Here is a 14,577-nt window from a genome sequence, read left to right as displayed (position 1 = left end):
TCGTCTCTTCACACCGACCTGAGACGATCCAACATGGCCGCCGGGCGTTGGTTCACAGGCGGGTGTCATGGCAGCTCGGTCTCCATGATGACCACCTCCCTGCTCATTGTGAACTCGGTGTGAAGAACGAGGGTCACGTCACCGTCAGCTGACCGCGGCCGAACCTCGGCACATCGAAAAACCATCAACACAACAGGAAGCTCCGGACCCACAACATGTCGCTGCCTGTTTTTAACAAGTTCCTGCAGCTAATTCAAAATAAGATAAGATAAGAAAAGACAAGTCAAATAAGATAAGTTAAGAAAAGTTAAGATAAGATAAGTCAAGACAAGATAAGATAAGAAAAGACAAGTCAAAATAAGATAAGATAAGATAAGATAAGTTAAGTTAAGTTAAGTTAAGATAAGGGGAAATCTGATGTGTTACAGCAGAAAAGGGGAAAGTAATGAATAAGTGAACATGTAAAATGAACCTGAATCTAAAATGAGGAGAATTCTTTGGTTTATTTTCCGGATGACTCCGTTTCTTCTTGTCACTGACACATGAGGAGCTGTAGTAACCTGTGACACCAGCAGAGGACGCTGTCAGCTCCTCGTGCCACAGACAGAGCTTCAGAGGAGCCAGTCCAGTGTCCAGAGAGACGAGGAGGACGGAGGATCTGTTCCAGGATCATTTACAGCTTCTGGAGGATCTGGATCTTCTGGAGGATCATGTCTCGCAGGAGGATGGAAACCAAACCAGTGATTTTATGTGTGAAGACGCTGCTGCTGCTCTACTCCTTCGTCTTCTGGGTGAGAGACATCTTTCAATAAGACTTCCACTCAACTAGTTTGACTTGTCTCACAGGAACTCTGATCTAATGATTTACTTCATTAACTGTTTTGACTCAGTTCATTTCTGTTTCTCATCACGTTTGGAGTTGATCTTTTTTATGATTTGACTATAAGTGACGTTTTGTCCTGAAGGAAAACAGATTCTTCAGATAAATGAGATGAGGTTTAGTGTGAGGGCGAGTGTGCTGAGGTCAGGGGTCAGCTGGAGGTCAGGGGTCACCTGGAGGCTCAGTAATTATCTGGAAGGTGAGGAATGAAGACGAGTCTGTGACACCAAGACGAGAACGACAACATCTAAACTAACACAAAGTTCAGCTGCTCCCAACACAGAGTTTGAGTTTTATTCAAATGTTCATCTGTGTCTTCTTCTTCTTCTTCTTCTTCTTCTTCTTCTTCTTCTTCTTCTTCTTCTTCTTCTTCTTCTTCTTCTTCTTTTTCTTCTTCTTCTTCTTCTTGTTCTTGTTCTTGTTCTTCTTCTTCTTCTTCTTCTTGTTCTTGTTCTTGTTCTTCTTCTTCTCGTCTGTTTGTCACTTTGTCACTTTGCTGTCAGAGCTCATTACACAGTCATGTGTTTCTGAATCACACACACACCGGTTCTTCCTGATTGGTTGACAGTGTGACCCTTGACCCCTCCCTCTCAGGTGACAGGTGTGGTGCTGCTGGCGCTGGGGTTATGGTGGAAGTTCATGTTGGGCCCCTACACGTTACTGATCTCCAGAGGCCCCTCCCACACTCCCTACGTCCTCGCCGGCACTGGCGCTGCCATCGTGCTGTTCGGCCTGTTCGGCTGCTTCGCCACCTGCAGGGGGCGCCCCTGGATGTTGAAACTGGTCTGTGAGGGATTTCATGTTTGGTTTGGATATTAAAGGTCCAGTGGTCGCACTCTGTAACCTCACCACTAGATGTCACTAATCGGACAGACTGGTCCTTTATTGATTCAGATTGTCTCATTTTGACCTTTAACCTCTTTTTTTAATAAATCACATGACCTGACCTCTGACCTCTGCTCAGTACGCTGTGTTCCTGTGTCTGGTCTTCATGACGGAACTCATCGCTGGAATCTCTGGATTCATCTTTCGTCACGAGGTGAAAACACAGGAACGTTTAGTAACACGTTAAAAAGCAGCATGATGTTGTTCATGCTAACGTCTTGCGTGTGTTTACATGTGTTCAGATCAAAGGGACGTTCCTCACCACGTACAGCGACGCAGTGAGGAACTACGACGGACGAGACGACAGGAGTCTGGCTGTGGACGGTGTCCAACGTAGAGTCAGTGTCTGTCTCCACCTTCACATTATTGATCTGATTCCTATATAGATCACATTGATATCTGACACTGGTCACAGGTCCTCAGGTGCTCATCCACAGGGATCAGTTCTCAGACAGCTTCTCTTTGTTTGTTTGTGTTGATAAACCTGTGTTGTTCTATAGATCTGTTTATAACAACCAGTTTACTTCAAAAACATGTCCTCAAGTAAAACTCTTCTTATTGTGTGTGTGTGTGTGTGTGTGTGTGTGTGTAGTTACATTGCTGTGGCGTGTATAACTACACCACCTGGTTCAGCAGTGTGTATTTCCCTGTCAGTGGGATCCCTGCCAGCTGCTGTGTTAGTTTCTCTGACTGCAGCGGAGACGACCTGAAGAACGCAACGCTGGCCTCAGGGAAAGTCTACAACCAGGTGGGACACACACACAGACACACAAACACACACCCTTTAACCTGGTCCTCTGGAGCTTCAGATACAAAATATTATTTTATTATCTTATTAATATTTTCATTTGTCAAATCAGAGGAAGTTTCATTTATCTTTTTAAACTTGTGTGTAAAGGTTTGAATCTAGTGAGTCGTTCAGTTGTTGGTTGTGATTCAGTGACGTGTGTGTGTGCAGGGCTGTTACGAGCTGGTGACCTCGTTCATCGAGAGCAACTTGGGAATCATCGCAGGAGTCACGTTCGGAGTCGCCTTCTCTCAGGTGACGACAATCCAGAGCGTCAGATATTAACAAAGGAATCAATGCTGTTCGATAAAATACTTTAAATCATGAAGTTTGAGAACAGGACCATCGAGTTTAGACCACAACGTTCATGGATCGTTGATTGGATCCTGATATTAGTTTCCTACTGATTTAAATTGTTGTTATTGTGTGTGTGTGTGTCTGCAGTTGCTTGGGGTGTCTCTGGCCTGTTGTCTGTCTCGATTCATCAACGCCAACCAGTACGAGATGGTTTAACAGGTGAAACACTCACACACCCACACACACACACACACACATACACCCACACACACACACACACACACACACACAGACTCTGCCTGTCGTTCTTCACCTCCGTCTGACTCATCCCTTCTTTCTTTTCCAGTGAAACGACAGTTTTGTCACCACGGAGACCTGAGGGAACACACACCACTTCCTGGAAGCTGATTGGTCGTCTGTGGCCCTTTGTGTGATGTGGAAGTTCAGGTTGAGAAATAATCAATAATCAATATTAACTGTAGAGTGAAGAGCTGGTGCCACCAGGTGGCGCCAACCTGAACCCTGTCCTGTACTTTGGAACCAGAACAACAGTGAACTGTGAAGTCGTCATTTCCTGTGTCATGGTTTGTGTCTGCGAGGGGCCCGATGTGCACCTGGACCCCCGGAAACGTCTCCACAGCCCTGCTGCTTGATGTCTCATTTACCTTTATTAACATCGTTGTTTATTTATATTTTATTTACATGGTTATTTCTCTGTTGTGAAATAAAAGGCAATGTGATGATGACACTTTGTGAAGCGAATGAAAATAAACACGGAAACAAGCGGATGAAAGTTTTTTCATTTTAATGAGCAGTGATGAAGGTATAAGATTTATAATGTATAATATGTTTGAGTTTCTTTTTTCAATTTGGCCATTTTAACATGAAATAAATGTGAAATGTGTATTTTTAAACTTTATTAGTGTTACAAGCTTGAGGTTGTGTGGACCTCTCTCTCTCTCTCTCTCTCGCTCTCTCTCTCTCTCTCTCTCTCTCTCTCTCTCTCTCTCTCTCTCTCTCGCTCTCTGCTGTGATGATTGTGTGATGTGTTTCAGGTGTCTATTCGAGTGGATGAGTGGGTGGATGTGTTTACAGGGAGCGGATTGGTTCCAGCCCGAGGATGGAGGTGGATCGTATTTCCAGGATAAGAGGACGGTTCCCAAAGCTCCAGCGGTTCTCTCTCCTCGGGCCAGTGCCAGCAGCACCTCCCGCCGGACTCAACCTATGCAGCCCTTTGTAAATTGTTCTTTTGGTAACAGCCCGTTCTTGGTGGGGGGGTAGCATTTCCGTTCGAACCATGTTGTATCCTGTTTTGTTGGTGAGGAGTTAGGTCAGTATGATGTCTTTTGTTTTCTTTAATTTTGAGTAGGGAAGATTAGGTGGTTTTCTGTTTGTTATTTTGCTGTAATCCCACCCTGAAGCAAATGTGTCAATAAATACCAACGGGCTGTTAATTGTTGTGGCAGGTTCTTGGAAGCGTGGCAAGGAGGGGGGGGGGTTGTAACTATTGTACCATGTTGCGATTATATTTTCCCCTAGACAGGGTCGTAGCATTAGTCAGATAACGCATAAATCAAACATATAAGAACAAAAGAAGAATGAATGAGTTGTGTATGGATATTTATACGGTAGGGAGAATATAGTGATTTTCCTTAAGGAGGTTGTATATGTATCACATATATGTACAAACTGTAATATTATCTCGGTATAAATATACAGAGAAATAATTCACTATTGTAGAACAAGTTATAGAAGCAGAATTACAGTTTATACATATTTATATATTTGTATATGAGAAGAATATTTACTCTTGTATTTCATTCTGACGGTCTCTGTGACGTCACAGCGTCTTGCCCCCTGTGATTGGCTGCTTCTGGAGGTTCGGTCTCTCTGACAGCTGCCTCCCCGCACAGCCCCGCCCCTCCTTCACTAATTAATGCAGCCGGTGTCCGGTATCGGAGGAGAACCGGAGGAGAACCGGCAGTGACATCGTCCCCCGGAGCCACGAGGCTGAACCCCGGTTCTCTCACCAGCCCGGTTCCGTGTCGGTTGTTTGTGAGAGTGAGTGGATAGTTTGAGTAGAGAAAAGTTTATTGATCGTTCAAACTTGAAGGTGATTGAGACTATTCAATAGGCTTTTTAATGATTAAATCATCACTGAATATTTTAATTGATAATTCACTTGTATATAATATTATCTTATTCATAATGGGAACTATTTCACTGTAGTTTCCAGGGTAGCAGAGACTATTCAATGGACGTGATCGAAAAACAGACTTGACGTCTCAATACAAATAATCAATTATCAATATTTGTGTTCTGATTGGTTCTGTCAGTTTTTTCTGGCTGGCTCTGAAAGGACTGTTCTGATTGGCAGATATCTCTTTCTGAGAAAAAGGTTTGATGCTGCAGGTACAGAGCAGAGTGTGATCTGCATATTGTTAATTATGTTCTAATCATACACACTTTATAATACTACAGGCATGTTCTTTACGTGGTTGTGTCACCACAATGACGGTTTCACAAACTGATGTGGCTCCATCTTGTGGAAGAACTATTATATCACAGAGAAACTTTATTTCAGTAGAAGTACAAGTTAGTTACATTTGTTACATTACATCAACAATAGTTCCAGTATCAGAAACAGAAAAACTCACATCAAATACTTCAATAAGTTTAGCGTCAGCACTTCAGAGACAAGCCTAGTATTGAATAAAGTTGATCAGAACCAGGTTACATGTCATCACACAAACTAACACAATAAGAGCTTTTCAAACTCCATTAAATAACTTTTACTAAATAAATAAATAGAAATAAGAGGAACCTGTCGGTAGCTGCCGTTATAAATATGAATCTGTAAACTTCACAAACAACATTGAGCTCAGAAAGACTGTGGTCAAGATAACTCTGACGTGTCTTGTAGATTCTTTTATATTTAGAGTGTCACTTTAATCATTAATATTAATAATGATTAAAGTGTCACTTGGTGCCCATTATTTTAATTTTATTTTAAAGGTTAATTGTTAGAGGAAACTGATTTGTCCGTCTGTTGATGACAGAGCAGTGGCGCCCCCATCAGGCAAGTGAGTGTTTAACAGCAGCTGGATGAAGTCGTTGTATGACAACTGATGTGGAGTTTGACCTTTGACATCTAACTTCTTGTTTTCAGACTGAAACTAAAGCAGAACTGTGTTTTTTTTAAGAAGCAGAAAATAACATGTGATCTTAAACAACACAATAAAGTGAGAGGAGGAGGAGGGGGGGGAGGAGTAGGAGGAGGGGGCGGGGCGGTGTCGCTGCAGCGTGACTTCCTGGAGGTTGAGTCTTCATCACAATGTTTAGTTTATCTGCAACGTGAAGGACACAATCAGGAAGTTGTGCTTTTAAGAACGTGAGGTGATAGAAGACAATAGAAAACATATTCACCACAGTCACACATGAAGAAGAGAAGAAACTTTGATGAATAAGTCTTATCTGATGAAATATTGAATTTAATCGGGACATGGTGACGAACCTGTGACGGTCAGCTGGACGCTCTTCATGAAGTCCACCTCGGGGATGTGGCACTCGAACACGCCGCTGTCCGACCGGCCCACCTGCTTCAGGACGATGGAGAAGTTTCCCTCCAGCTGCGGAGCCGGATCCACTCGGCCTCTGTAGGTCGGGCTCTGTGAGGACAGGTCCGGGACGCCGAGGACGGAGTCCAGCACCACGGCATCGTCCTGGTCCCTCCAGTAGTGGGACACTTTCTGTGGCAGAGGGTCGTCCTCTCCGTAGATGCACGGCAGCAGGACGTTGTCTCCGGCCTGACCTTTGACCTGGAGCTGGCAGCTCACTGAGAAGACAAGCAGCTGTTACTACCACTGTGTGATGACCATCCAGATGTTCTGCCTCATCAGCCAACAACACAACTCCATGGATAACAAACACACACACACTGTGCTGTCATGTGTTGCTTCTTATTGTTGTTATTTACGAACCTGTCGTTAACCCATAAAGCACAATGACCCACAGTGACCTGCGCAGACAATAAAACATCAGTAAGTTTGATTCGTCACTTTAACAGGACAAAGGAGTGACGTGTACAGCGTCAGTTATCCTTGTCAGTTGTCTCACGCTTCGCCTCCATTAATCGCGCATTGCAAATAGAGGAGTGCGTTAGAGTTCCGGCGAACGTTGATGACGTCAGACGAAACGCATGATGAGACGTGTCATGACGGTCTCCCGGACGTCATGACGTCTTCCGGCAGAAGAACCTCCCTGTTGTTGTGGCTCCTCTGGTTCTTCGGGTGCTGGTGCAGCGGCTGCAGCTCGGACTCGAACACCGACACGTTTCAAACCACGGGACGATTAACTTAAAGTTTAATTTAACGTGTGAACCGTTTTACCCAGCGGACAGCGCGCGCTTCCCGCCACATGAGCCGGCCCCACAGTTTAAACAACAAGAAGAAGAAGTTAGCCTGCAGCTAACTTAGCTTAGCGGCTAGCTATCAGCTTAGCTCCGCCGGCTAACGCTAGGTTTGTGAATTTAAAGCCTGACAGCTGGTTGAACGTTGTGGTTTTATTTAAATAGTGTGTGACACGGACCCCCCCACAGGAAGCCATGAGTCAGGTCTCAGAGTGAGTGTGTGTGTGATGGGGAGGAAGACACTGTGTCATGAGTGTACTGTCATGTCTTCACCATGGAGGACACACACAGTCCAACATGACCACACTGTCTTCATCTGGTCCTCATCTGAACCGAGTCTGAGTCCGAAGTGACACCGAAACAGATGAGAAGCTACAGAGTCGTGTGAGGAGGAGACAGATGTGAAACACATCCTGGCTCAACGTTTCATTTCCCAGATTAATAAACTGTTTCAGGTCTGTTAAACTTAACCACATCTCAAACCTGTGGTTGCGGTTTAACTTAGAGTTAACCCCTTACCCCTAACCATTTTGAATGAAGTATAACTTGTAGTAATCACATCTATAACCTCCTGATTTTAAATGAAGTACAACTTGTAGTAACCACATATAACCTTTTGCCGTGTTTTAGATTTGATTTTCTGTGTTTTCTGTTTTATTTTGAAAGGATGGCGTCTCAGTATAAAATCCCCAGGAAGAAACCTTCCCAGTCTGACTCCGCCCACATACACCTGCAGTCACCTCTGGCCAGCCTCCAGGGCCCCGCCCCTCAATTAAGGGTAAAGTTACAGATATTTTAGCTTAGCTGACGTATCAGTTCTTTAAGGTGGATTTATCATTTTTTTGGGCTAATTTGTCGGATACTTATACTTAAGGTGGTATTAGGTTTCTGTTATCCTGATAGAACATTAAGGTGGAACTCACTGGGTTCTGTTGGAGAACTCAGAGACCAGAGACACGTGGGACAGGTTGAACAGATGTTTTCCATTCTGCTGAACAGGATTATGGGGATCAGGCCGAAAGGAGAACAGCTGACAGGATGCATTCTGGGAACACACCGGGCTCCTCTACAAATGGACACAGGTTTGTTAAACGCCCCCTATAGTTTGCAGAGTTCAGAGTTTAGAGTTTAACTTTAAATGTTTTTAAATGTCTATTCAGGACGCAGTGTAAACCTCCCTTTGGCGACGTGGTGAAAACGCTCCTGGGACTCAACAGCCCAAACAAAGGGGGACAGTCGGCAGCCAATCACAGACCAGCAGGAAGCGAGAGAGCGTCGTCCTCACCCTCAAGCAGGTGAGTTCACAGAAGCTTCTCTCAAAACTTCTCTGGTTTTATGTCTGTTTTCATTTAAATAAAGTTAAACTCATTTTACATGAAGTTCATCCAAATGTTTTTCACTAGAGCTGCTGTCCCACTTTTCCTCCACCAGATGGCGTCCTAAGAGAGCGTCAGACTGTCTGCCGGCCTCAGAGCGTTTGTCTCCACCACAGAAGAAGAGTTTTGACTCCGCAGGTGATGTGGTTAAGTTGTTTCATCATTACATGACGTCAGTATTTGACATCAGGGACTGAGTCTCCTTTTATTTTCCCCTCAGCCACTAAATCCATCTCTGTGGTGTCGGTGGACTCTCTGGCTGAGCTGAGAGGTGAGGGGCATGCTGGGAGTCAGAGTCCGTTGACACCGGGAGTGAGGACACGGAGGAGAGTGGAGACTGGAGGCAACACGACGCCAGGCCAGGACGCCGCCGCCGCCGTAGTGGGGACGGTAACTCTAACTCTATATCTATAACTGCAAAGAATCCTGTTGGAATGTATTTCTACATTTTCAAAATCAATTAGAAATGATTGAAATCAAATAATAAACAAAACATTACTAAATAAAACAATGTGAATACATTGTTGTGTTTAACGTTAAGATTCAGAAAACTCTGGATTCTCCTTCGAAGCTGCAGAACAACTCGTCAGAGGACGACTTTGTGTCTCCAAGCAGAACCGTCGTCCACACAACGTCTGGCCCCTCCTCCGACACAGAGAGGGACGGGGGGCGGAGTCTGGACCGGACGGCTTGGACGGCCTTGGCCGCCCAGAGGGAGGACGTGAGGGAGCGAGAGAGACTGAGATGGAGAGAGTTCACCGACAGGAAGTCCAACTCGCTCCGACTGAGGAAACACAAACAGACTCCAGCCGAGCCCAGTGAGTTCTATATAGAGCAAGACCGAACCAGCTAGAACGTTCATATTGATGACTATTTATTTGTTGGTTTCTTCAGTTGTGTTGTCGAGTGAAGAGGAGAAAGAGGAAGGTGAGGATGACAGAGACAGAACAAAGATGGCGTCACAGAGCGCCACCAGCAGGCCGGAGGAGGGATCACGTCTGAGAACGGTAAGAGGAAGACGTCTGTCCCGGGTCAGTGTCGTCCTGGTGTACTGGAGGAGGTCAGCTGACCTGAGGGAACGTGCCCTGGGTTCACTGTGAACCTCGCTCTCGTCTGACAGGAAGGTTCCCCCGCAGCTGAGGAAGGTCATGACGAGCTGACGCTGCCTTCTCACCTGCAGCTGGAGTTCAGCTCGCTTCACGCCGGCCTGATGCACGCGGACGCTGACGGGAAGATGATGGTGAGCACAAAGAGTCTCTGACAGGAGCAGATCAATCATTCCCTTTCAGCTGGTGGTAGGTCGAGTAGAGAAAACACTGGTGGCTTTGTGTTTACTGTCGGCCATGTTGGACCTTTCTGTTTCTCCATGTTCTATTCCAGACACACACACACACACACACACACTACAACAAACAAAGAAACTGGTTCACTGGAGACGTTGGAAAACACATGTGTATTATTGCTACAAGCAACAGAAAATAGTTATGAGCCAGTTATGTTGTTTTCTTACCAGATGTCTTTTGACTGATACAGAATCATTTTCCTAGATCACTGAAAACGGAATCACTGTTCCTGTGAAAGGTAAAAACATTTTTGACATTTAAATATATTGAAATTATAAGCAAACCAAGACTATATAAATACAATAATCTTTTAAAATGTACAATTATTATAATATTTTATATATTATTATTATTCTCCCCCTCAGTGTCCGAGGGGGAGGAGGGGGAGGTGACCGTGGTGGCGTCTCAGCTCCGTGGTTACGGCGTCTGGGATGGGGGCGTGGCTCGAGGCGGGACTCTGCTGGCCGGATGGGAAGGTCCCGCCCCCTCGCTGCTCTTCCTGTGGGTGACGGACGCTCAGGCCAACCTGCTGCAGAGGGAGCTGTCGGCCTTGAGACAGAGCTCCGCCTCCTCAGGTGAGTCAGTTTGAACCCATGATGCTGATTGGTTCCTGGTTTAGTGTTTGAACAGAAGGCCTCCTGGTGCCGGCAGGTCCGTCGTGCTGCCTCCTCCTGCTGGTGTTGAAGGAGCAGCTGCAGGAGCTTCAGGCCGCTCTGTTGGCCTCCATCCTTGACATGACGGAATATCAGAAGGGACGCTCCTCCTCCTCCTCCTCCTCCTCCTCTTCCTGTCAGGGTCCGTCCTCTCCTGTTGACTGGACTGACGGACTCCTGCTCCTCCACAGCTGTCCTCCTCCCCTGGATCAGCACCTCCTGGCTCTGCTAGGACACTCTGCTGTAAGACTCCTCTCCCCTTCATTCCTTCCCTTGTCTTCTTCACACTGTTCCTTCTGTCTCTTCCTTCCTTCCCTTCTTACCTTTTACTCCTGCTGCGTCTCCTTTCCTTCCCTCATTTCCTCCGCACGTTCATTTTCACCCTCGTCTTTGCATGCATTTTAAATATGTTGTGCAGACAGGTTGATCAATTTATACAATAATTCATAAACTTTGTTAAATCACTATAACTTTATCAAACTGAGACGGCTAACACTCGGACCTCCCTTGCTTCCGTAGACGGTCGGTTCAGCGAGCAGCAGTCAGGGGAACAGGAAGTCCAGTCTGAGGTCGTCTGGTCAGCAGCAGCTTCCTGTCAGGTGACTCCTCTGAGCCTCTGAAAGGATCAGCAGCTCTCTGATGTCTCTCCTGATTTAACCCTGAGTTTTGTCTGCAGGTTGATCCAGTATCCACCGCCGCCCTGCAAAGGCCGCATCTCTGTGACGAGGGAGGACCTGGCCCGGTTGAACGCCGGCGAGTTCCTCAACGACGTCATCATCGACTTCTACCTCAAGTCAGTCACAAGTCTGAGTTTACAGTCCTCTTAAAGGTCACTTCATTTTAAAGGGTGGTGGCGAGCAGACGTCACCTTGTTCAGTTTTTAAATCCTGGAGAATCCTGGCATTTTTGTTGCTGTAGTTCCTCTCAGTCACCACCAGAGGAGCTAAGTGTCCTCATGTCTCTTCAACAGGTTTCTCTTCCTGGAGGGCGTCGGCGGCCCTGTGGCCGAGCGGAGTCACGTCTTCAGCAGCTTCTTCTACAAACAGCTCAGCAGAAGGCGAGCAGCAGGGGAGGACGACGCCCCCTCAGTCCCGTAAGAACCGCTGTCCAATCACAAAGCTTCTATTCCATCTATTTAATGTTTGATTGGTTTCAAAGAGATAATGAACGTTAGTGAGTTGAACTCTGATATCTTCCCAGCGATCGTCACGTGAGACATCAGAGGGTGAAGACGTGGACTCGTCACATCGACATTTTCACCAAAGACTTCCTGTTCGTGCCTGTGAATCAAGAGTAAGAAGATGGAATGTTCCGTGGTCTTCTGGTCGACGGCCTCGGACTGGTTTAACGTGTTGAATGTTTCAGAGCTCACTGGTTCCTGGTGGTCGTGTGTTTCCCGGGTCTGGAGCACGAAGAGTCTCAAAGCTTTCCAGGTGAGACGTTTGTTGTCTCACCTCTTTTCCCTTGAGACCATCTGTCGTCCTTATTTGGGAAAAGATTCAAAATTATAAAACTTGTTTTTTCAGGTGCATCAGAGCAAGCGACGGGAAAACGAGGCCCGAGTCAGAGACAACGAAACCCTCCTGTAAATACAAACAACAACACAACACAACACTAGAATGCACACAGCAACACAATCCTCATATTAGAACACGTCTGTAACAAACTTCTCTTTCACTTTATTAGTTGAACATGTAAACGTCACATTGACTAGCCAGTTAGCTATTGACTAGCCAGTTAGCTAGTTAGCCAGTTAGCCAGTTAGCTAGTTAGCCAGTTGACAGACGTGGCTGAGGTCACATTGTTGGTTTGTTAGTATATTCGATCCACCGTGGATTAGACTCTGTGCCAGGTGGTTTCCCCCTCAGCGCCAGCAGGCTGTTGGTTTCTGTGTTTCTCTGTAGGACTGCACGGAGCTCGGCCGCCACAGTGACTCAGCGTTAAAGAGGTGAGTCCTCGCTCTCGTTCACGTCTCTGTGGTCTCGACCCCACGTGACGCCGTCTCGTGTCTTCCAGGCCGTGCGTCCTCGTCATGGACTCTCTGAAGCTGTCGTACCACGAGAACGTCTGCAAGCTGGTCAGAGAGTGAGTGGAGGGGGGGGGATGTTGTTTCCTGTGATGTAAATAACAGAGTTAAGACCGGGTCAGTGAGACAGGATGTTGTGTAGTTACCTGCAGGTGGAGTGGGAAGTGCGTCGCCGGACGCCGCGTCTCATCACGTCGGACAACATGAGGAGCGTCCGCTGCCGAGTCCCTCAGCAGGACAACAGCAGCGACTGTGGACTCTACCTGCTGCAGTACGTGGAGAGCTTCCTGCAGGTAAACACTCTGTGTGTCCATCGGGGGGGGGGGCTCTACCTGCTGCAGTACGTGGAGAGCTTCCTGCAGGTAAACACTCTGTGTGTCCATCGGGGGGGGGGGCTCTACCTGCTGCAGTACGTGGAGAGCTTCCTGCAGGTAAACACTCTGTGTGTCCATCGGGGGGGGGGGCTCTACCTGCTGCAGTACGTGGAGAGCTTCCTGCAGGTAAACACTCTGTGTGTCCATCGGGGGGGGCTCTACCTGCTGCAGTACGTGGAGAGCTTCCTGCAGGTAAACACTCTGTGTGTCCATCGGGGGGGGGGGGGGGGCTCTACCTGCTGCAGTACGTGGAGAGCTTCCTGCAGGTAAACACTCTGTCTGTCCATCGGGGGGGGGGGGGGGGGGGGGGGAGGGGGGCTCTACCTGCTGCAGTACGTGGAGAGCTTCCTGCAGGTAAACACTCTGTGTGTCCATCGGGGGGGGGGGCTCTACCTGCTGCAGTACGTGGAGAGCTTCCTGCAGGTAAACACTCTGTGTGTCCATCGGGGGGGGCTCTACCTGCTGCAGTACGTGGAGAGCTTCCTGCAGGTAAACACTCTGTGTGTCCATCGGGGGGGGCTCTACCTGCTGCAGTACGTGGAGAGCTTCCTGCAGGTAAACACTCTGTGTGTCCATCGGGGGGGGGGGGGGGGGGGCTCTACCTGCTGCAGTACGTGGAGAGCTTCCTGCAGGTAAACACTCTGTCTGTCCATGGGGGGGGGGGGGGGGGGGGGCTCTACCTGCTGCAGTACGTGGAGAGCTTCCTGCAGGTAAACACTGTGTGTCCATCGGGGGGGGGGGGGGGGGGGGCTCTACCTGCTGCAGTACGTGGAGAGCTTCCTGCAGGTAAACACTCTGTGTGTCCATCGGGGGGGGGGGGGGGGGGGGCTCTACCTGCTGCAGTACGTGGAGAGCTTCCTGCAGGTAAACACTCTGTTTGTTTGTAAACACTCACAAACTGACGACAACAAACTCCAACAATCAGTGAATGGACAGAAAGTTCATCTGATTTCTGAGGTTTTCATCAACGCAGGTTTTATTATCGACCAATGAAACATCAGGAATCACTAATCTTTAAGTATAGGAATAGCATTTACACACACACTAAGTCGAGCTTTCTGATTGGCTCTGCAGAACCCCGTCGTGCACTTTGACCTCCCGTTGCGTTTGGACAACTGGTTTCCGCGGCAGCAGGTGCGACAGAAGCGCGAGGAGATTCGAGGTTTGATCATAAAGATTCATCAGAATCAGACGAAGAAGAACACTGAGCAGACACCAGCCTGACCTCTGACCCCGAGCCGCCCATTCACCTGTGCAATACATAATTTATATTTTTTTACTGTTTCACTATAATAAACATTCTTTTATAAAATAAAACGTGATTCATTTCCTGTTTCTTCAGCCTCACACCACTTCTGCTTCTTCACAAAATAAAAGTTAACAAACTTGTTTTGTTAACACTTCTCATAGTCGTGAGTGTTTCTGATATTCAGGTTAGTTTTATTTTTGTGAATTTTAAGAATGAAAGAGTTTTAAAAAGCATAAGAATAAAACACTTCCTGTACACCTTCACTTTCAAGCTTCGTTCTGAGAGTTGACCTCTATCTT

General features: G+C 47.0%; 2 protein-coding genes across 5 annotated transcripts; both read left to right on the top strand.

Annotated features, from left to right (window-relative positions):
* The first annotated feature begins 122 nt into the window (after positions 1–122).
* Positions 123–4,303, top strand: LOC133933324 (tetraspanin-7-like). 2 transcript variants are annotated; one of them, XR_009912051.1, is made up of 9 exons: positions 123–791; positions 1,475–1,663; positions 1,845–1,919; positions 2,008–2,103; positions 2,358–2,513; positions 2,724–2,807; positions 2,997–3,068; positions 3,196–3,296; positions 3,394–4,303. XR_009912051.1 is itself a non-coding variant. In XM_062380348.1 (8 exons), the coding sequence occupies exons 1-7, from the start codon at positions 711–713 to the stop codon at positions 3,063–3,065; spliced, it is 750 nt and encodes a 249-aa protein (XP_062236332.1). In that variant the 5' UTR covers positions 123–710; the 3' UTR covers positions 3,066–3,068; positions 3,196–4,303. The 2 variants fall into 2 exon arrangements, 1 of the variants encoding a protein (XP_062236332.1); XM_062380348.1 differs by having other exon boundaries at positions 3,196–4,303.
* A 2,787-nt stretch (positions 4,304–7,090) lies between these two features.
* On the top strand, positions 7,091–14,346 carry senp7b (SUMO specific peptidase 7b). 3 transcript variants are annotated; one of them, XM_062380298.1, is made up of 22 exons: positions 7,091–7,367; positions 7,924–8,035; positions 8,257–8,339; positions 8,418–8,552; positions 8,689–8,771; positions 8,854–9,023; positions 9,175–9,451; positions 9,528–9,640; positions 9,754–9,873; positions 10,181–10,214; positions 10,342–10,551; positions 10,628–10,872; positions 11,149–11,228; positions 11,306–11,422; positions 11,600–11,722; positions 11,830–11,922; positions 11,995–12,062; positions 12,156–12,214; positions 12,534–12,577; positions 12,646–12,714; positions 12,798–12,948; positions 14,104–14,346. In XM_062380298.1, exons 2-22 carry the CDS (start codon positions 7,925–7,927, stop codon positions 14,251–14,253), a joined length of 2,535 nt encoding a protein of 844 aa, XP_062236282.1. In that variant the 5' UTR covers positions 7,091–7,367; position 7,924; the 3' UTR covers positions 14,254–14,346. The 3 variants fall into 3 exon arrangements, with proteins under 3 accessions (XP_062236282.1, XP_062236281.1, XP_062236283.1); XM_062380297.1 differs by having other exon boundaries at positions 7,091–7,469; XM_062380299.1 differs by having other exon boundaries at positions 7,091–7,712.
* The last annotated feature ends 231 nt before the right edge of the window (positions 14,347–14,577 follow it).

This window comes from Platichthys flesus, chromosome 22 (assembly GCF_949316205.1).
Source record: "Platichthys flesus chromosome 22, fPlaFle2.1, whole genome shotgun sequence".
Lineage (NCBI taxonomy): Eukaryota > Metazoa > Chordata > Actinopteri > Pleuronectiformes > Pleuronectidae > Platichthys > Platichthys flesus.
This window is presented reverse-complemented; position numbering and strand designations above follow the sequence as displayed.